Source organism: Panulirus ornatus, chromosome 35, assembly GCF_036320965.1.
Source record: "Panulirus ornatus isolate Po-2019 chromosome 35, ASM3632096v1, whole genome shotgun sequence".
In the NCBI taxonomy this organism is placed as follows: Eukaryota; Metazoa; Arthropoda; class Malacostraca; order Decapoda; family Palinuridae; genus Panulirus; species Panulirus ornatus.
Window position 1 is genome coordinate 10,613,187 of NC_092258.1, and position 23,013 is coordinate 10,636,199.

General features: G+C 40.7%; 2 protein-coding genes across 10 annotated transcripts in view; one reads left to right on the forward strand and one right to left on the reverse strand.

The window, feature by feature from the left end:
- The window catches only part of Schip1 (Schwannomin interacting protein 1), a 212,429-nt gene that overhangs the window by 183,181 nt on the left and 6,235 nt on the right, over positions 1-23,013 (forward strand). For all 7 annotated transcript variants that reach the window (XM_071683022.1, XM_071683016.1, XM_071683017.1 and 4 more), the window contains 5 exons: positions 12,717-12,828; positions 15,437-15,567; positions 17,286-17,504; positions 20,059-20,170; positions 20,610-20,709. In XM_071683022.1, the coding sequence (XP_071539123.1) occupies positions 12,717-12,828; positions 15,437-15,567; positions 17,286-17,504; positions 20,059-20,170; positions 20,610-20,709 (674 nt within the window). The remainder of the gene's footprint in view (positions 1-12,716; positions 12,829-15,436; positions 15,568-17,285; positions 17,505-20,058; positions 20,171-20,609; positions 20,710-23,013) is intronic.
- The window catches only part of Wdfy2 (WD repeat and FYVE domain containing 2), a 79,825-nt gene continuing 69,534 nt past the window's right edge, over positions 12,723-23,013 (reverse strand). For 2 of the 3 annotated variants that reach the window (XR_011715254.1, XR_011715256.1), the window contains one exon: positions 17,514-18,486. The gene's annotated coding sequence lies outside the window, so the exon portion shown is untranslated. Of the gene's footprint in view, positions 12,858-17,513; positions 18,487-23,013 lie in introns of those variants that run through there. The other variant, XR_011715255.1, reaches the window with a different exon arrangement.

Genomic DNA, 23,013 nt, shown 5'->3' on the forward strand with positions numbered 1-23,013 from the left:
ACACGAACAGAGTATTTTCAGTGAGGTCTCACCACAGAATTGGAGGGAGTAAACATTGCCTCTTTTGTCTTATAGTTTATCGCTCTGGTTACGTCATCTGATGTCCTATTACGTCATCTGATGTCCTACCCTACTGTGTGCGGGTAGTTCATTGCCTCATATATCTTAGGTCATTTGTCATTACTCCGCGGTCTCTTTCCTCTAGTAACTTTAGGTAATGGGTTTCTAAGTATTTTATGTTCATTATTATCTTTTTCTCTGAGCAAAATGCTTTATTTGGCATTTGTTTAGACTGAAATCCCATCTCCCTTGTCTCTGATCGCTCCATCAGGATATTCAACTCCTTTGAATCCTTTACCTGTCTTTGCACGGAGCTTAATATCCTACTTTCGTGGTCTTTGTGACCGCCCACTCCCACCGTCAGAGGATGGGATTACCCCGCCAAGGACATAGGCCACTGTAACCCCCCTTTCCTCCACGTACATGGGTTAACCCCCGCCAGACATGGGTCATTGGTGACCTCCTAGGCGAGTATTACCTGTGCAGATAATCTTACCAGACCCCTGCTGATACTTTGAGATCACTCGCACAGCCTCCCTCTGGCGCAAGAACCAGTCGTGGTAATACGGTTGCTTCCTCAACCCCGCTACACACAGCAGGTCTCGTGTCTGTTCTTCCAGCACTCGTTAAACTCCCTCCGTCAGCTGCGTTTTCTTCACCTGCTTCAGAAAAGATTTTGGTCGGTGCGAAAATCTGGTGCAGTCTTCGTCCCCCCAGGAGAGGAATTGGAGAGGATTGTGGCCCAACTTTATTATCATCATCTTCTTCTAGGTCATTAGTCTGCCTTTGTTTTCCCTTCCCCACCTCTCTTCAGGTGTTGACTGCTCGTCCATTTATTGGTGGGGCCGGATGTGGTTTTCGCCAGTGAGAGAGAGAGAGAGAGAGAGAGAGAGAGAGAGAGAGAGAGAGAGAGAGAGAGAGAGAGAGAGAGAGAGAGAGAGATGGAGTGTTTGGAGGAGCTTGTTATGATGCATTAGGAGTCACGAGTGTGGCTGGTTAAAGGTGGCTAGTGAGGAGTGGTTGGCCGGGATTAGTAAGGCTAGGGATGAGGATGTGGCTCGTGTTGCTTGTTTAGGGTGTTGTGTGTGTGTGTGTGTGTGTGTGTGTGTGTGTGGTTCGTTGGGGGGTGAGGAATGTGGATTTATGTGGTTTGTTGGAGGGGAAGCGCGCTAGTGATGTTGGATGTGGGTGGCATGCTTGGGAGATGGTTAGTGAGAGTGTGGCTCTGGGTCCTACTGAGGTAAATCAGATCCTGGCTGGTCTCTATGTTGCAGTCGAAGGTTAGGATTGAGAGGGTGTAGGACGATGGAGTCAAGGATGGGCGAAACGGAGTGGAATAGAGTACATTGGTTTGGTAGTTAAGGCAGGAGACACCATCGTCTGAGACAGATGCCTCAGTCCTTGTGGAGAGGTGTTTGGCCCAGAACAATATATAGCCGAGAACAGTAACGTTGGCGTCCCGTTATAATTTGTAACGTTAGTCTAAGGTTATTAGTTGGTGCTGTCACACCGTAGCGAAGCTCATACTTTTCGTTGCCATAACGAATTATAAAAGGAAATATTCATTTATTTAATGCTCATTTCTGGAAAATATACATTTGAAAGTCTCACTAAGCCAACCGTACGACACTAGAAATCCACTAGAGAACGTTGTTCTAGTCAATTTTCTTAGTTCGCCACTTATGCCTAGGGTTGTAAACCTCAGTAATGATACAGACTGAACATGAAGCATTCTTTGTGTGTGACTTGACGTCCACCAGGAAGGGCAATGTCGAAAGCAAGATTTTTTCTCCCCTCTTGCGAAATGACCGACTAGGCGTTGTGAGGCATTCTACAAATATTTGCAGACAGACGCTCAGAACTGGAACAGCAATTGAATGTCTGTGTGCGCGGCGGCCAGTCCGTGAGAGAGCGAGAAAATAGGAAAATTGCAACGAGTCTGTAATAGCGTTCGACTTGTCCGAATCAGTTCTCTATATTTCCACTAAAATCATCCCTCTGCTTTTCATACCCCCTATTCCTTTGATATGATTTAACAGTGATGTAGACTAAGGCTATAATACAATGATAACGAGAAGGATGAAGACCTTTGTAGGTTCTGTAACTAGAATCATCGTCGGTTGTTGAATGTCCAGGTTCGTAACGAGGGTGACGTCACAGGCTGCTCGGGGCCGCCAGCTGAGCATGGAAACAGAGAGTGGCGGCAGAGCGAGGCTGTTAGTTCTCAGAGTGTGTGTGTGTCTCACTCTCTTGTTTCCCCTAGCCAAACCCTACGTGCATACTTTCGTGGATATCATATAATCGTAAATTTATTTTTTTTTTACTTATTTTTGTTTGTGTATGTAATGTGCATCGCTTCCGTCCATAGTAATGTATGTCCACATATATTATCAAGTAATTCCTTGCGTTGGTATGTCGTAGAACCACATATGTGCATAGTGCTACTAGTGTTGAGGGAAATTTGCCCTGTTCAGTCGCCCTGCGTGAGCTCCTGAAATCTTCAAGGTTGTATTAGGAAGCTTGCAAGCTCTCTTACCTGTGTATGGGAGCTCAAAGTATTGAAGTGTTAACTCGGTGAGTTAGTATGAGCTGTCAGCCCTCACAAGGGTTCAAGAAAACTACATATCTTCAGCGGCTTGTATACATATGGAAAAATACCTTGCGTACTGTGTGAAGACTGTGCTGAACAGTTTCGAGGGGTAGACCTCTGTAAAGTCGGTAAATCTGAACTCTGGACTTAAGCTTTGGATCATCCTTGTCCTGTGGAGCGTATCGTGAAGGACATGAGGACACAGTCGTGAGGCTGCTCCAGCACGGCCTCTCCCACAGAGGTAGTGGGGGAGGCAGGTTCGAGGCACGTTCCTGTGGCCGCTTGATGAATAGGTGAAGGAGGGTGTGTCACAGACCTACCTTCACAGCGTAGCTTGAGACGCAAATGCTTGCATTGCACTCATTTGTTGGTAGTTGACATTAAGAGCCAAACTATGGGTTGTAGTTTACATGTAGACCCACAGGTATTCGTCTACCACCTGGACCATGCTTGAAGTTACAGACTACACTTAGGGTTAAACTAGAGGAAATATACGTCAAGGGCCACGGTAAGAGTTAAAGTCCAGGGCGACACATTGTGTTGTACTCTAGATTCAGGGCTACACTAACTGTTCGTCACCATCCAGAGATACAGAAGGTGTTTTAGTGAACTGGGTCACAGTAGTCATTAGATTATGGTTAGATCTACGTTAAACGATAGTTCAACTTAGAGCCAACATTCATGGTCACAAGACTTTATAAAGCACAGGTAATGCAGCAGCAGATGTAATAACCAACTCCCAGAGCTACACTGCTTCTCACAGTTTACATTCATGGTCACGCGAGATGTTATAGTTTTCAACTATACACCTTGGATCAGTGTTTTAGGTAAATCCACACACCATAACTGCTCTTGGGTATTATATTAACAGCGTATTTTTATAATTTATTTAGGCGAGGAAACAGAGCGGTTAGCTAACGTCTCAACAGTGAGCGAAAGGTTGATGAGTGACTCAGGTCTTGCTGTAACCAACCAACCGTACAGTTATCTGGGTGAACACCTAGGGAGGTGAGGCCCTGCCACCACCTGCTCCCCCCCACAGCCCGTCTTGCCGCTTCTCTTTGTAACGGTCGTGCTGCGCACGTGCCTCCGACCGTACCAACGTTACCACAACACGCACGTACTGCTCGCCGTGCCAGCGTCACCACAACGCGCACGTGTCTATCACCGCCAGGGACGAGGTTAAAAGACGGGCCGTGCATCACCATAACACGCACGCGCCCCGTACTTTCAAGCACGAGGCTAGAGAGGGTGTGCCTTATCGCCGGGACGAGGCATGGTAGAAGCGAGGTTATAGCGTGAGACCACAGCAGAAAGGGGTAGAGGAAGGAGCTGCCGTGGCGTGTTATGTTATAAGCCTGGAGCATGACGGTGCACGAGGACCAAGTGCAAGCGCACACGGCCATCGGCGACGAGAATCCCGTGTTCCGTGTGGTTACCCCACCCGGGACGGACGGAGCCTCCTCTGTCACCTCGTTGGAGGATGATTTGGGACACCTCATGACCCTTACGAGCAACAGGGCTCCTCACATCCCTCGCCATGACGGGTATCGAAGTCTGGCGATCATGGATCATCGCGATGCACCGCCCGCGCTACTCAGCCTCCCGCCTGACCCAGCTAAACTCCGCCCGACCCCCGCCCAGTTCCCCAAGTACAAGCGGCAGTACAAAGTGGAGAGCATCTACGTCAACGACCTCTACACCCTCACCTACGACGAAAACGAGACACTCGAGTCCATCAAGTCCATCGTGGTTAATTATGTAAGTATGAGACGAGTTGTGGTGGTGGTGGTGTTTAGAAGGCGAGCAAATATAGCATTAGCAGATTAACTTTCTCTCTATTATCTCTTATCTCAGCTTCAGTATATAAACATGGTCAGATGTTTTGCAGATGATATGAGTAAAATAAACGCAAAAGAAAACAAGGCAAAGAAAATAATACAGTAAACCCCGAATGTAATTTATACATGGGCAAAAGAGAACCTGACTGAATGTGATAAGGAAATATTTGAGTAGATTATAGATAATCAATATATCATTGAGGGAAAGGTGTAGAATATGAAGCGCAGGTTACAAAGAACAGGAAGGCATCACAGATACGAAACTTGAATTCAAGAGAACCCATTGATTAGACGATTCTATCAGGCCGAGTATTGAGTGGTATGATAATAAGAACTTGGACAACGAGAGACGGAAAGCTAATGATGAAAATGTCCATTGTGGAGAGTTGAAGCAAAAATAAATACTGCTCCGTTTTATGGTCACCAGCATCTTCACAGGCAAAATTGATAGTATGGAACATGAACTATCAGGAGAGGTTGAAAGTGCTTAACTTTACAACCTAGAAACGAAATGAGAAACATGATAATTTATGTTTGGCAGAAAATCAAGGACAAGAACAACTTCTTGATCCGCAAAGCATCTCATCAAAGGAGGAAGCAAGGAATAAAATTTAAGTCTGTTGTAATACCCGTGGGATATGTCTTTGACATATCACAAAGATATACGAGAGCCCTGCAAAGATGGAGAGACTTAAGTGTACCATCCATAGAATCGAGAATTGCATGAGACAAGACAGAAACCTTTAAAAGAGAACTTGACATATGATACAAAACAGTTCCAGATGAAACCAGGTTTGATGATTATGTAAGCTGCATGGCGGCAGAGGGAAACATTGTAATTAATTAAGCCGGACCTGCGTTGAGCGCTACTTGCTAGCCTGACTGTTGCTAACATTTTGTCATAGCCACGCTTGTTTTTGTCTTTCAAACGTTCATTATTTCCCACATGAGAGAGGCAGCGACAGAAAGAGATGACTGAACGATAGGGTAAGAATTATCATTGCTTGATTCCTTCTTTTGGAAAGTCATACAGAGGGGGAGGTTTTCCAGCCTTCAGCTTCCACCCCTTTAAGTCGCCTTTGACGACACTCAGGAGATACGGAAGTTCTAAAGACAATTGAAACATTTTCCCATGCCTTACCCATTTCTTGTTCTTTTTATTTCCTCTAATAATTAATAAAACAGGTAACTGAAAAGGTCTTGTGCATTTTCTCTCTAGACTGCCATGCTGAGGCGATGAAATAGAAAGCTCAGTGCTCTCTTCGTCCTCCGTTGATCTGCTGAGCTAGGAGGCAAAGACGCAGTGAGACTTAAAGGCATTCTTCCTCCAAGGTCTTTGTGTGTTCAAATGGAACAGAAATGTGTTGTGGTTCCAGGGTTCAATGGTTTGTGATTTTTTGCGGTTTTCTGTAGTCTGCAGCACCACCTTGATTTACTTAGTCCTCCATTGATGTGGCCCCAGACCAGCTGCCTGTCCCTATTCCATATATTCACTGTTACACCTTTGAGGTGTCTGCCACTGACAGCAGGCCTGGGGTTCTCCTTTCAGGTTGTCATCTGGTAGAAGCAATACTTCTTGGAACGAAGTAACTGATGTCGCCTGCCAGGCGCACAGACCAACGAACTCTAACGGGTTTAAAGCATGATGGCTAAACAGGTTATCCACTTCTCTGCTGCAGATACACCGATATTCAGAGTAGATAGGAGAGGCAAGGGAAAAGGCTTTACCAATGCAGAGGACAAGTGCTTCACAGCGGATGTCGAAAGAACAGTTTGGGGACGACAGATGGGAAGGGTTCTCAGTCGGTAGCCAATACAGTTTGGGTGTTGGCTTTCCTCATGTAGACTGTGTCCTTGAATTACCTTCTAGAAGTAATATTCCTATGTTCCTGTTTTAGCGTATGATTAAAGCTTTTGTGTGTGTATGCGTGTGTGTGTGTGTGTGTGTGACATAGAATGAGAGAAATGGAGTATGCTAAACACGGGTGTGCTGAGTTACGGTGATGAGGCTAACAAGTTGATATCATGAGGCGATCTTAAAAAGGCTGTCTCCAGTTATATTCTTCTCCAGTCAAAAGGAACTTTTGAAGAAGAGTTTTCATTAAATACAGGAAAGAAAATCAAAAGTATGATAATGTTTCCCCATAACATGTCAACAGCGACACCTCGTATCCTGGAACCTAACGATCCCGTGAGCCTACGTACTGTAATAGGCTTCCGGATTGGGAGGGGAAGCGCGCACCCTGGCGCTACCGTCACAGTACCGTGCTGTAACGCCCATGAAACTCATAATTTCCGTGGTAACGTAAATTATGAAACAAAGTTCACTAGCCAGGAACCAGGGCACTGTAGTGAAAGGTTCTGTGAAATTTACAAGCACGAAGTAGGAACATGGGCTCCTACCTTCAGCGTCAGATAGAGCGATAAAAGATATACTTTTGAAAGGAATAAGAGAACAAAAACGACTATAGCGGGTTTACGAAAGAAGGAACAGAGAAATATCGCGATTCAAAACATCTCCACCGACGCATCAGGAGTTGATTTGACAAGTTACAGAGCAGTTAACAAAACTAAAGGGATTCAAAGCGAGGAGCCGTGGAAATTGATGCAAATATCCGTTAGGAACTGAATGACAATTTCAAAAGTATTTTCACATTACCCCAACACCAGTTAGATGAACTGGGGAAGAGTTCTTGCAAATCGTTAAAATACCTAGAGGAACATAAACAGAATATTTAAGGTTCTCGACCCATATAAAAGCTAATGGTGAGATTAATTACCACGTAACACAGAATAATGTGTCACCTGAGTAGTGTAGATACGGCAATGAGCCCTCTCGAAGTGACACCACAGTAGATATGACACTTGACATCACCGTTAAAATCAGCGCTAGATATGACAGTGCACCCGCCCCAAGCTGCATAACCCCTCCTTTACCTCACCACTCCTGCGCCTGAGCCTGAGGCAGGACTGGCGAGGTAAGGGAGGAGGGGTCTGGTGCTTGGGTCGGGTGCATAGTAATATCTGACGCGGATTTTAACAAACGGTGGTGCAAACTGTCATATCTACAATGGTTTCACATGTTACTTTAGTGAATAAGCTTCACAACTATGGTATAAATGTCTCACATCTTCAGTAGTGAGGCGTCACATGATAGTTACATGGCGTTATGAGGCGTTACGTGATAGTTAACCTTATACCTCACCAATCCTGCCTTAAGCACCAGAGCTCCTCGGAAACCTCACCATTCCTTCCCCAGGCACTAAGAACCTCCTCCTTCCATCTCACCAGTCCTTCCCCAGGCACCAGAATCCCTCTCCCACCTCACTTGCCCTGACCCAGGCAACCAGAGCTCCTCCTTAGCCTCACCAGTCCCGCTCAAGTCTCAGCCACCCCCTCACTCCCTCAACCATCTTGAAATTTCGTCCATCTGCATATCTAGCTTTCAGGCCGTTTTTGTCAGCAGTACTGACCGATATTGGCAATCCATTGCGCAGATCCATCTTCCATGTAGTTCTTGGGAGTGTTCCTAAAGCAGTCCTTGGTGTGTTTTGTGCACACTCCTTGCGTAAGTGAGATCTGCATTATCCGTAGTGGCAAATGTGTAGAAGGTAAACGAAGAAAATTGAAAACAGCTGCTAGGAATTTATTCTTCTTACCCAGCTTCGACAACGTTCTCGTCTGTATATATCTTCTGAAGATCGCGCTAACGAGACTAGTTGCTTTCAGCTCACATGGCTTCCTTTTACCTAAATGAGATTTCTTTGTGTCTTACATGCATCAAGATCCTTCAGTAGCCAACTTAATTTGCCCTTTGACAATTTCATTTCCCCCTGGTCTCCACGTCTCAGCTCGCTCGTAGTGGTAATACTTGTGATAAATAGAGAAACAGACAAAGGGTGAGTGGTGGTGGGTGGGGTGGTCCCTGCCACACAATGGCATGGCGGTGAAGCGTTGATCCTGTTTGGTGGTACCTGTTCAACGTGTCACCACTGTAAGTTGAGATGGTCAGTTCCCCGTTGGCCCTCGCTCACCCACACACATGATCCTGTCCCCTCAACACCTCCCTACTTTCTCAATATCAAACTCCGCCATAATCTATATGTAAGTGTTTGATTTTGGGAGTGCTATCTTTTAAAAGATTTTCAACAGTGAATGCCTTTTGACATGGCTAGTTATGTGATTTAGAAAGGTCAAGGTAGCAGACATGTTGAAATGGTAACTTCAGCTGCAAAAAATGGCAAGTTTCTAAATGGACTTGTTATATCAAAGCGACAAGTCTTCATCAAAATTTTCCATTTCGTTTGCGGTTCAGAAATAATACATTTTCACCAAATTTGTTCGCGACGCTCCTCAGAGTGCTGGAATATCGTGCCTCTGTACCGTTCCTGTGTTTACGAAGTAATCTTTGATCCTTTCAACTAAATTTTGTGTATAGTTTATTACATAATGAGAAAATACAGTTATTTATTGAGAGTATTAAATGTCAATGAGGCCATGATCGGAGATTTAAACGACTCAGTCATACCAGATGCTGTGGTGCCACATATTCCACATGGGAAGGCTTGCATACGTTTATACTTATAATTGTGTAACATTCAAATATCTAATATTACATGAATGCGTACCCTTTGATATTCGAAAATTTCTGAAGATTATATAAGCATCAAACGATGTTACCAAAGATTTCTATTTGTACATAATTTACCCATTATTGTTAATTCTTTGTAGCACCTCCAATATTTCAGAATTTTATTTTTAAGTTTTGATACGAAACGCTTTATGAAATCAAATATTTTCGGTACTAGGTTCATGGGAAGTGAAATTGGTTGTAGGTGGCCAAAGCACTGGGCAGTTCTGGGTTGGTTTGGCAACATGGGCCTGGGGAGGTTGGTGCCGTCCGCCTCAGCTGTTGCTCTTGTAAACACTTGTGTTGACAGCCAGACCTCTCGTAGCCGGAAGTTATTCCTCATCTTGTACGGCCATTTTTGGTAGTTTGGCTGTACATTCTGGACCTTTTAGTGTTGCAGGAGTGATAGAACAATGTGCTATTTAGTGACAGTGGGCGTATCGTGATCAGCTGGGAGAGTCATTTCTCCGTGAACCACAGTTGTGGGCAGAGACTGGCTCGTGAGGCAGGCCATGTAACCTTACCCTTTGCTGCTGCTCGCATTGTCATGTGTATTGGGTTTTACCTAAAGTCCTCATAGTGTGCCAGCAGTTGAAGAAGCAACAGACTGGAACATAATACTTTTCAGTGGAAGTTTGAGAAACTTTTATATAGTGTGACAGGAAACGAGAATGTGTGAACTGAGTTTTGCGACTCCAACGACCTTTTGAACGTGTTGTTTGGAACTAGAAAACAAATTCTATACTGATTTGATATCAGAATACTAAGCATCTTAATTGATTTTGATAAAGTGTGTTAGTAAGAAGGTTCAGTTCAAATGTTAGAGCAAGAGTTACAAAATTTGTGCCGATGTTAGATTATTGAAGTGTGGCTTGTCAGTTTTTAGATATTGAATTTGTACAAGCAATATGTTCAACAGTTTTATGAATCCCCCAAAATCCCAGAAGACAAGAGATGATGATGGATCCCCCTCACGACAGTCCTTACATACACATCCAAGCCACCTGAATCTTTCTTCTGTAAGCTTAAACTCGATTAAATCTCAAACAGCAAAGGTCTCAACTCAGGTCTTTAGTTCATTGAAAACTCAGTCAAACCGTGTTTCAAAGCTGCTTTGGAATGATGGCAGTGAAATGAATAGGAATAAGATCAAGAAGGTGCCTGAACCCAAAGCCCCACCTCCTACCATCCTAGAACAGCTTAAATGGCCAGTCCTGAACAACAGAAAAAGTTGGTTACTGTATTTGAAAAACGAAAATGAAGATGAGGAGGATATTGTGGACAAATTCATTCGGGTTATTACCTCTGAAGACTATGATGAGCGACCAGAAGATACATTTTATAATCATCCTGCAAGGGTAATTTTGGGGGCAAGATTTTCAGTGTTCACCAACCTTTGTATTTAAGAATGAATATTCGTTTTTTATTAGTTTAGATACTTGTTATATTTTTCAAGGTAGCTCAAGTAACATAATGATACAAAATCATTGGCATTTATGGCGAAAATTAAGTTTCTGTGGTATCCACCTGTGAAGTTAATATGAAAACCTTTTTGGAAGTTCATATCATTATACTGAAAAATTTTAGTGATCATATAGGCAGACATGTTATTAAATGTTTCTCATTTCAGAGCAACAAAGATTTTGAGTACTTAATAATTAGTCCTTTGATGTTAGTTCTGATCAGAATAACAAAACTTGTTTTTATATATGGTATAAAAGTGGTAAAATAGAGTTTCATATAATCAAGAAAAATCAATCCCTAGACTAGCTGGCATCTACCATACTTCCTTTCAGACCTGTTCAGTGCTGTATCATCAGGTGCACTCTGCTATTCTTTCCATGATAATGTTCTATACAAAATTTTGTATGATGAATTGAAAGTCAAATTTTACAATTATTCTTGTGCAAAGATCTGCATTTTGTACATATTGAGAGTTGGTTTTACAATTTTTCTTGTGCATCACACTCGTTGGCATTGGTGGACATTTTTTGCCTCTTACTTCCTCAGCTTTTAATGAGCCAAGAAATATAATAAACATAATTTTACTTTATGGAATGTATTTTATAAGCAATGGATATGCAGCAAAAAGTACAAATAGCATGATCATAATATTCTTTTGCAAGCAGAAGGGATGTTAGAGCACCATGGTGTACTAGCTGCTGCATGGTTTACTGGCCAGCTTAGTTTAACACTGATACACTCCCCTGGCAAGGACAGGTACAGGCAAAAGTAATTCTGTGGAACACTATGAAAAGAATTGGGCAGGCTGTATTTTCTGTTTTAAATCTTCAAAAAATCAAAAATACACCCAGCTGAGATGATGGCAATAGGCAAGATTGATGCTTGACATCATCTTCTATTTATGGAAGAATATTCAAAATACATTATCTATCTTTACAAAACGATAACCACTTCATATTTTATACCACTTTTTATTATTATTATTTTTATGTCCCCTGATACTGCCATGTTACAACCCATATAATATACAGGTATCACCTGACCTAAGCATCGGGTGAATAATGCCAACATAATTATTTTCGTACAATGAAGAATGGCAGATCTGAGCTTTAATTTATTTTTGATTTCCCCATGATCAATATATGTGGAAGAGTCCTGGTGTTACCCAGGACCTTCCTAATTGCCCTTGTAGCCCAGGGTTGCAGTATTTCCTATAGCGGAGAAATATAGACTTCTTTGGAGTGAGAAGGTCTTTAACGAACTGCTCTCCCATTGATATGGCCTCACCAGAGGTGACATTTCACTAATACTGTAACCTGAAGCAGGTAGGGTCTGATAACACCTAAGCTTCACTTTATCATCAGCATATAGTATGTATTATTTATCATCTTTATCTTGGAAAGAATACCAGAGAGTGTGTCAGATAGCATTAAGATTCTGGTCGGCATCATATGGGTATGTCACTGCATTTTCATGTTGATGTGATAGGCATATAGTATCTTCAGTATTATGCTTTTTCAGTCCAAGAAAAGTACTTTGGATTATTTACACATTTTCAGTAAAACAAAGTACTGTATTTCACACAAGCTAGAAAAGAAAACTTTTACTGTATATTGCTGGCTTTTGTATGAAGAGCTTGAAGGTTACTGAGGTATAGTCTGTATCAGCAACATCAAACCTTTGTGAACTTGTTACAGATTACAGTGCCTTTAAAGGTAAAACCTTGTTGTTTTAGAATTGGAGGTACCATAACCTGAAATACATAAGCAGTTTAGCCAGCATGATTTTATAGGTAAAAATTTTGATAAAAGTTTGATTTATGGTTTGCTGTTATTTACAGACATAAATGAAAATCTTATCAAAGTACCTATTGCAATAGAATAGATTCTGACTTTCAATTGGTAATATGGAGCCCCTTTTTTTCTAAAGTTTGATTGTGATAGGTAGATTAGATCAGGTTAAGTTAGGTTGAGCTGGGTCATCTTATGTTTTTTCATTTATTCTCCCGAACATATCCTAACTTAACCTAGATAATAGAAATGTTATGTACTCAAGAACTACATTTAATATGACATAACTTTAAGAGGCTTTACTGACATGTTGATTCATTGACCCATTCACTTCCTTGCAGCGTCGCAATGACCGGGAAGAGATTCGCCGCAAGCTGGCCATGGGTGTTGATGAAGACCAGGTTATGGAACGTCCTCACCGCAAACCATCTTTACACTCTCGCCTTCAGAGTGGTAAGTTCTTCAATGCTTGTTGCCAAGTTCTGAATTAACCATGGATAAATTATTGTACGTAGGTTTATAGTTATATGGCAAAAGATGTGTAAAGTTATGTCAGAAAAGAACATTGTCGTGTAAGTATGTATTGCCACAGTACATGGTAATGGAGAGAGGGCAAGTTACTTGGCTTATTTTATTAATCACAGCGGTTATAGATATGGGATTCTATCTGTAGCGAGGATGGTGTGAAATGTGACGTTATTGATTGAGGGATGCTGAGACTCTAATGTCATATAATCTGAAATTGTATCGTTGGATTCATTATGGTTAGTAGGACTTGGTCTTGCTAGACTCGATCACTTTGAAGAATGTCAGGTTGCATTATGCTTAAGTAGGTTTGTGTAAGTTCCTTAGATTAGGATTACCTTTTTATCTATCAGTATCTCTGATGCTCATTCCCCGAGGAACTCTCATTAAGGAGATGGCAATGGTAAGAGTGTGTTCACTTATCCCTGTCCTTAATACCTCCCTCACATGCACCATTTCATGCATTCTTACCACATTTCTCTCCCTTCATTACTCCTTCACTCTATTTCTCCATGTTACAGGTGGTCTTCCTCTAACACCAGCCCCTTTAATCATATTATCATACATTCCCCTTGTAAACTCTGACTTGCATTCTATCCACATGCCCACACCACCTCAAGGTATTATGTTTCACCCTCTCTACCACTCCTCAGTTCATTCCTTTTGTACTCCTTGCTATAGCAAATCTCTCAGTCTCAAATCCCTCATCACTTTCTTCTTTCCATCTAGTCATACTCCATGCTCCTTTCAAATAACTCATTTCCACAGCCTGGATTCGTGACTTCTGTGACTCATCCCATGTCCATGTTTCAGCTGGGTATATCAGTTGGAAAGACTATGATGTCCCTTAATCCTTTCATTTCCATACTTACACCTTTTCCCTTCATTTTTCTTTTAAGAGACCTGACCCAATGTCTCTTTTTTCCCTGCACTGCTCTCTCCCTTGTCGCATCTTCATCTATCACCAAACTTATCCAAGATAGCTTCCAAATACTATGTTCCCAGTAGGTAGAATAAGGTCCTGCTAACTATAATGAATCCAGTGATATGATCACAATAGGTGCAATAAAGTTCTGCTAATGCTGTTAACTCTTTTGGTATGATTTTCACTGATACTGAAGTTAGAATTGCTGCCATCAGAAGATTATGTTCCTGAACAGAGGTTAGTTGTCATTAACAAAAGGTACTTTCCTTAGATTTCTTTAGGGTTTTCACAAGTCCCTCTCCCTTCATGTAGCTGTGCTGTCTGATGTCCAGAAGGCTGTGTCTATAAGTGAGAAGTTTATGTTTTTGAAGGATGAAAAATCATTACCTTATGCATAGTCCTGTGAGCATTCATATGTTTTCTCTCTTCCTTTGCCTTTATTCTTTTCAAATATTCATATCTTGGTTCCAGACAGTGACAGATCTATGGCATATTCAATAGTAGCCAGAAGTTGTGTCCATGGGTTATTTGGTCACACTTCTATACACCTTGTAGTTGTAGGCTTAGCCAAGAGTTGCCTCATAATTACCAAGTCTTGTGTTCAAAGATCTGGCTGTCTCATATGCTGTATGTGGGTCAAACGAAATGAATCCTCCTAGATACTTTTCATTTTGGGCGAGTAAAACAAGTTTTTCAACCCTCCAATGAGCCGTTACTCTCCCATATGTTCATAGAACTTTGCCTGTCGTAAAAAAATATTTTGCATCTTTTAAAGTCTATACATCTTTCACTATTAATTTTATCAACCCTTTCTGTGCTGCTGTTCTCGATCGAGGCATAGGTAGTAGGGTGCTGTTGTCCTTGATTAAGGTATATACTTTCCTACCACAAGTTCAGTTTTGCTTATACTGTAGGCTGGCCATAGATGGCAACCCAAACAGAGTCACTGAAGCTTCCTGGAGGTCAGAGTAACCCAGTAGTGAGTATAATGGTCTCACGCTGAGTCTAGGAACTCACTGCATGTGTGGTATTCATCACTACTTACAGTGTCTAATGTTGCATCCATGCCACCCTTAATGTGTTTTTTCTGAATAAGTAGTTTTGGATAGTTTTCTGGTACCTAATCATATAAATAAATAAAAAATTACAAAGTGTACGTAAACTTAATTTGTCCATGTAGAATTGGCTTGTCTGATATATAATGTTTTTCCTAAACTAGGAGTGTATAAGTCTTAATTGATAAGAAGGAAAAAAGCTTTTATATTTTTAGCATAACTTTTTTATAAATCATGAATTTCATATTGCTATTTTTAGTGCACTGGAAAGGCCCCCCAGAATGATTTGGACATGGAAAGGATTAATCTGCAAATTCATTATAGCAGGGATTCTTTTTTTTTTCTGTTGTTCATACGAAAAGATCATAGGCTTTAGTTTAGATCAACCTTGTTTGTTTTATGCTTAATAGTTTTGGTCCATTGTACATGACAGCTAAAGAATAGACATGAACCAATGTAGTCTCTTCCTCTGTTCTTGGCACTACCTGGCTAACACTGGAAATGGTGAACAAGTATGAAAGATATTACTGATGGATTCTTATATCCTTTTATACAGGGATGAATCTACAGATCTGTTTCATGAATGAAACTGCCAGTGATTGTGAAAGTCAGTGTTCGGACACTGAGAGTACACAAGATCGAGAAGTTGAAACAGATCAAGTCTCCACGTCTTCAGGAAACAGCAAGGTGATTAACTTGTTTGCCATATTCATGCATTAGATTCAACTTAATTCTGTTAATATTTGAATTATTGTAAGATGGTATAAGTAGAATTCAAGAGAAATTTTAGTAAATGATCATACAATAAAAGCAAAACTAATTATTAACTCCTGCATCTCACTTCAGCATTCTTTACTTGAGTCATCCCCCCCCCTCCTGCAACAGACACATACTTATAAAGCATATTCACGCTCAGCTTACTTAACAGACTTTAAACAACTGCCTCCCAACCCAAACCACAAAGATGTGTACACATTTTAAACTACACTCCCCTAGCAAGTAAGAAATACTGTTTCTCATCTGTGCTCTGAACACCTACATTACAAACGCAGATTCATTATATCAAAAGACCCCACATGTTAGGGATGCATCTTCCGTATTGAAGACACTGAACACATACTCCTCAGTTCTGCTGCATTCACTGCAGAAAGACAGGCACAGTTCACTACACTTTGATCTATGTTCCCACTTGGTGGATATGGCTAGTAGCTCTCTGTTTCCTGCAGGAGTCCTATATAAGGTGTCCTGTAGCAGGAAGGTAAGATATTGTCTCATTGCCCCAACACCCAGCCTCATCAGACTTTTTACCTTTTGCTCACCAATTGAACATACAAGAACTAACTGGAACACACTTGATAAATTCTGCACTCAGTGTAATCTATAAGGTTGGAGTGCCCTTTGTAGGCCTCAGAATTACCTGCAAGGCCTTAGTGTGGAAACTTAAAACCTTGCCCAGATTCTGAAGTATCTACACCCAGAATCTGATGCCATTAGGTACTGCATAATCTTGAAAGGTGGCATTAGTTGGTCTTTAAGGCCTTAGACCCTGGGGTATCTTTTTTTTTTATTTGAGGCTGGGGTGGCCTTTAGTAGCTTCAAATGGCCTTCAACACTAATGTGCAGTAGCTTAAAAACCTTATCCAGATTTTGAGGTACATAGGTCCAAAATTTGGGGCCTCTAGGTAACTATGAATCTTGAAAGGTGGTCTTCTTTTGGACTTTTAAGATCAGCCTTTGTTACCTTTGGATCCTGACTTTGGTCTTGAGGTACTTTTATTATTTAAGGCATCTAGGTGGACTATTTGAGTAAGTGTAATGAATTACCAGTGTAATATATAGGGCTTGGGTGGCCTTTGATGCCTTAAAAATAGCTTTCATGGCCAATGTACATTAACTGAAAACCTGGCCCAATTCTGAAGTCCCTACGCCCAAGTATTGAAGCCTTTTGGTGCTATATATTTCAGCCATGAAAAAACTATGCACAGAAAAAGAAATGTACAAACACTCAAAATTATTTATAGGGAGGGTTATATATATGAAGGTGGATGTTTTAGCTGATTTATGGAAAGCTTTCTCCTGTGCTTCCTGTGGTGTAGGACAAGGACAGTGATTTTTAGGTGAAATCCTGCTGCTGTGGTTAAGTGTAGATTTTTATGATACAGTATTAAATGGCTGAATACATGAATGTTATTATCTCTGGGATAGGGGTGAAGGAATACTACAAACATATCTCCTGCATGTTCTGGAAGGTGACTAAAGGGGTCAGAATTGGGAAATCATCTCATGTATGATTAATTGAATTGAGGAACATGCAAGTGTTAGTTGTCAGCTGTTAATGCTACTTCAATAAGGTGGGGAAGACAAGCATGTAGTCAACTAAATACGTGTCATATACATATTTGCAGGCATCAACACCTCTGCCTTTAAGGACCCGCACATCCCGTTCTGAACCTGACATACGAGAGAAGGAGGTTGATTTCTTCTCCCGCCAAGCTCAGTTGCAAGCTGAGGCTCGCATGGCACTTGCCCAGGCAAAGGAGATGGCAAGAATGCAGATGGAGATAGAAAAGCAAAGCAAGAAGAAGAGTCCTATTGCAGATATTGTTAGGGCAAGTTTCAATAAAGTAAGTGATGAGATTTTTTATGTATGCTGTGGTTGAAAGAGAAACTACATAGTTTTTTCTTTAGGGAGACTAAGTAAAAAGAAGCTACAAGAGAGATCTTATGTTTCATAGCATATATATAGTTAGATTGGGCTTCTTGGGACAGTAATCAACAAAACTTTTTTGAATGAGTTACTTGAAAGAGAGTGATTTGATGTCTTACATCAGAAGGATTGTATGCATTATAGTAACTCAGGTGCTCTGTTTACCAACTCCTTTTATACCATCAAATATGAAAAGTTCAAAAACAGTACTTGAAATATTTGCTTAAGAATTTTGTGCATTGACTTTAACTAGGATGAAACATGCATCACAGCATGTACTTATATAAAGCAATAAGAATGTGAACATTATAAGGATTTCCTTAGAAACTAGGATGAAACATGCATCACAGCATGTACTTATATAAAGCAATGAGAATGTGATTATAAGGACTTGCTTAGTATTATACACAATATAAAAATAGATATGGATAAGTTTGAAAATATGTATAGGAGCAAGATGAAACAGTAAGTTAAGAGATATGAAGACATTCTCATGTGGAGAGGAGACTGTGGCCTTTGAGAAGGTATGGCATATCATCAGTTATTGCTACAAAGTGAGTAGGGCTGAATGAAACAATGCTTGGAGACCAAAGAAAGCCTCTCAACTGCCAGTGGTAATGATAATAATGAATGGCATATTTAAATGACTTTTGCAAAAGGCTGGCAGATACTGAAAAAAAAAGTATTATTGTACAAACCTAGGAAACCAAAATTTGATGGGGCTCTTGCTAGTTCAAGGTAATATTCTGTATAGAAGGAGGAAAGTGGTGGACTTCTTTAGAGTGAGAAGATCCTCGACGAGACTGAATTCCTATCCATCCGCTGATGATGGTGCAGTCTCACCGAAGGTAACATCTCACTTGCAGTGTAACCACTTGTAGGCAGAGACTGGTAAGCACCTGAGAAAATGTTTACAGTAATAAATGGGGCGGCTGTAAAATGAGGGTGTTAAACAGACAGTCTTTATGCAAATATCAATTACTTTTTACTGATGATCACAATGGTTGGGATATGGCTATTTATGTTGCATTCAGTATGAGCTTGCATGGTTTCATTGTAGTTATGATGCAAAATCGCATCTCAGAGGATAAGTAATCTTGGTTGGCAGGAGGTAAAAGTAACCAAGATAGTTCAGTATCTTTATCCTGAAGTGTCAGATGAGCTTTAAGTGGTGGTTAGTTAGTCAGGAAGATCAGTGTGATGAGCACATTATGCTAGATGATATGAGAGGGACCAAGGATGATTTTGTACGATCTATCCTCTGAGCATCTCCTTTGTTTAACAGCATAAACTTTGGCTTATAATGTTACACTTCCCCTCATGCCTAGGGCACAACTACCACACAGAAGTCATTGACCACATACTCCTCAGAAGTCTTACATTCACTCACTCGCTCGCTCAGAGACAAACACAAAATCACAACACTTCTTGACCTGTAGTCTCTCCCAATGGATGTAAATGGCTTTCTGAGTGCTGTGGGAGCCCCATATGAAAGTTGTCTTAGGGTAGGAAGGTAAGGTAAGGAATACATGTTCTGTTTCTTTGTTTGCATGTGTGTAGTTCCCTATTTGTACTATACTGGGAGGGAGCTTGTACCATGCTGGGAGGCCCCATCTCTTGAACACTCTCTATCTCACAGCTTCTTAGAAATAATGTATGCTGTCTGCTTTGACCATCATCAACAATTTTATTCCTATGCTTCATCACACATACTATAAAAGTACTTCCTCACATCTTTTAAAAGGACATTCTCACATCTTTTATAACAAGTTTCTTGCTTATTTTCATGTTATCTTCCTCGGTTGCTATATCCTTACATCTGTTGAATTCAAGAGCTGGTCACTCTCTGCATCATCTATCTGTTTTAAAACTTACAGGTCACCCCTCACTCTTTTATCTTCCAAAGTGGGCTAATATTATTAAAGCCTTTAGCTTTTCCCTATAACTCCTCTCTTTCAATTTTGGTTCTATCTTTGTTGCTCTACTCTGGACCTTTTTAAGTACAGTGACCAAATTGAGAAGCTTATTTTAGTTTTGCCTAATGTATGATGTGAACTGCTCATGGAATTATTCCTTATCCATGAAATTGAATGCCATTGCAATATTTGATAGCCTAACTATTCTCCTAAAATCGATTCCTAAGGCTTTCCTACCCTCAGATTCCTACAGCTTGTTTTGTACTGTATGTTTACTTGGCTTGAACTTCATCAACTCTGGAGTTTATCAAGGTCCCCTTGTACAGTGTTTGTGTGTTGTTTTTTCCTTGACTATGTTTGCAGACAGTAATACTGTATTTAAGAAGAGGTTTTATCATCAGCAGTAGATGGGAAAGAGTATAGTTTGATCAAGGATCTTTTCAATCTGAAAGAACCCACCTTACCCTGCTTCTGCAAGGGGTTCAACCTCATAGCTGTGGAGGTGCCTTTAAAGAGGTCCTGGAGCTACCTATGTTCTTTTATCTTTTTTTTCAGATTGGTGTTCCATTTCCAGACAGTAAGAGGCGAATCAGTCGTCAGATACTTACTGACATGAACGTTGCACAACTTCAGGTTATTGTCAATGACCTCCATACACAAATTGAAAGTAAGTTGTGTTTGAAGAGTGCTATCATCCTTTTTTTGTCATTTCAAAAGGGTGACAGCATTTCACACTTGGCAAAGCCCAGGATGATAAAAATGCAGATGGGATATATCATGTTCACTTTTAGCATATGAGGCCTTACAAAACATTGACTGTACTCAAGATGGAATGTTTCAGACATGTTGACTCTGAAATTACAGCTTAAATTCTTTACCATCAAGAAATATAGTTTATGCAACAGGTTTATGTAAAATGCATGGTATCCTGAGAACAAGCCAGTACTATTTTTTTAGGTCTTATGTTATATTAATACTCATTGTAATCTTGAACTGATACCACTAACCTATCTTGAATAAAATTGATTGAAGGTAGACAATTAATTGTTTACCTCATTATTCTATTAACTGTATTTTCTTTATATTCACCTGTTATAATATTTCAGGTTTAAATGAAGATCTTGTTACCTTATTAATGGAGAGAGATGACCTTCATATGGAGCAGGATTCAATGCTGGTAGATATCGAAGATCTAACAAAACACATGTAAGTTTTAAATATATATTTGCATGTAAGGCACTGAAACTTATCCCTTCTGAATCCTGTTCTGCTTTCATTTCTGCTTGGAATAATTGTAGAATTGTTCTTTACAAAGTCAGGCTCACATTCGTGAAAAGAGAGGATGCTGAATTGCACTCTTCATCTGACAAATTTTTTTTAGTCCCAGAGCAAAAGCATCTTGAATAACACATAGAATTCAACATTTTTCCCTCTAACAGCCTTATTAATCATTAGCTAACTCTTCTAGTGATAAAGCCACTCTTTTTGGTACACCTGCACCTCGATTTGGATCATTTTTGGCTTGCAACACTTTGGAAGTGGGGTATGTTGTATCAACTAGCGACACACGTTTACATGAGTTTACATGGGAAAGACAGACAACAGGAGGCCTGATTGGGCCATGACTGGGTTGCCTGATAAAAAAAAGTTCAATTTAACAAGGAAATGTAATTCTGCTGTGTTTATTTAAGCTATCACTGACTTCCCACTGCTGCACATTAACATTCTAGTGTCTCCGTTACCGCTGTTGTTTATACATTTTATTTCTGGTGTTCTTCTCAAGTATGAGTATACCTGAATTTATGAAATATTTGTCTAAATGACTTGTGGAGGTATTTATAGTCTCACCATTCATTATCTTATCGTCAACTTGTTTTTGCTTAGGAGGTCAGTAAATAACATTGAAACAAGTTTACATTTTAACTTGTCGGTAATGTTAATATAAAGAGTTGTGCGTGTGTGTGTCTACTTTGCTTATCTTAATGGCACTTAGATTATCATCAGCTACCCTGTATAAACAATCCTTCGTAAATAGTTTGTATTCAGGTATTGCAAACTTGACAAATAAGCGTTTTATTATCAGAGTTTACCCATGTTTCTGAGATTGCAGTAATGTTAAGTTTTTCAGTATTTTCCTTGGAGTTGACTTCTGGAGTGAATTTTTTTTTTTTTTTTACTGTCGGTATGTATGTTTGTATTATCACTGGTAATGTCTGTGTGTGCAGCGGTGGGAGAGAGACAGTTCTCCATCTATTTTGGATTTGCCACCTTACTCTGACCTTCTCCGCACTGGACCTTACCAGCCTTGGTCCTAAAAGTTGCTTTAGAGTTGACCTGTAGCTGTGCTAACCCACTGCCTATATTGCCTGAATTGTCTCCAACTAACCCTATTTAACCTTTTTTGCTAATTCCTCTGCTGTGAGGTTAATGCTAATCCCTGAGGGTCCCTACCTTTAAGGTCCCATCCACACTCTACCGCCATTGTTATAGTGGTCAAACTGGACGCCTTGTTCCTTTGATTCCTTTCAATCTCATATTCCCCCTGCACGGACCCATCTCCCACAGCTACCCCCTCACCCTCCCCCATTCTTCTAGTTCCTTTCGTTAGCTTGACTGTGATTTGCTCTCCTGAGTAGTTTATCTTTATCGAAAAAAAAGCCTGATGTTCTCATCTACTACTCTGCCAAGGTAGGCTTTCTCTGTTCTATTTAATTGAAGCTCACTCTCAGCGTACAGAGATCCATCATGACTAAAATGGTCCCACAGATCCATACTAAACACACGTATCATCCTCCATACAGGGAGCTTCAATTCTTCTATTTATCCCCAGCAGTCAACATACAAGAATATTGAAGAAAAATATAGGGCATGTGACACATCTGGGGTAAACCATGGAAAGGTCTGTAGGGCCTGGATGTAGATAGGAAGAAGCTGTTGTTTCGGTGCACTACACATGACAGCTAGAGATGCTTGTAGCATGAGAAGCGTAGGAGGTGGGCAGGTTAGAAAGGGTAACGAGTGGTGGGATGAAGAAGTAAGATTATTAGTGAAAGAGAAGAGAGAGGCATTTGGACAATTTTTGCAGGGAAATAAGGCAAATGACTGGGAGATGTATAAAAGAAAGAGGCTGGAGGTCAAGAGAAAGGTGCAAGAGATGAAAAAGAGGGCAAATGAGAGTTAGAGTGAGATAGTATCATTAAATTTTAGGGAGAATAAAAAGATGTTTTGGAAGGAGGTAAATAAAGTGCATAAGACAAGGGAACAAATGGGAACTTCAGTGAAGGGGGCTAATGGGGAGGTGATAACAAGGAGTGGTGATGTGAGGAGTTGGAGTGAGTATTTTGAAGGTTTGTTGAATGTGTTTGATGATAGAGTGGCAGATATGGGGTGTTTTGGTGAGGTGGTGTGCAAAGTGAGAGGGTTAGGGAGAAAGATTTGGTAAACAGAGGAGAGGTGGTAAAAGCTTTGCGGAAGATGAAAAGCCGGCAAGGCAGCGGGTTTGGATGGTAT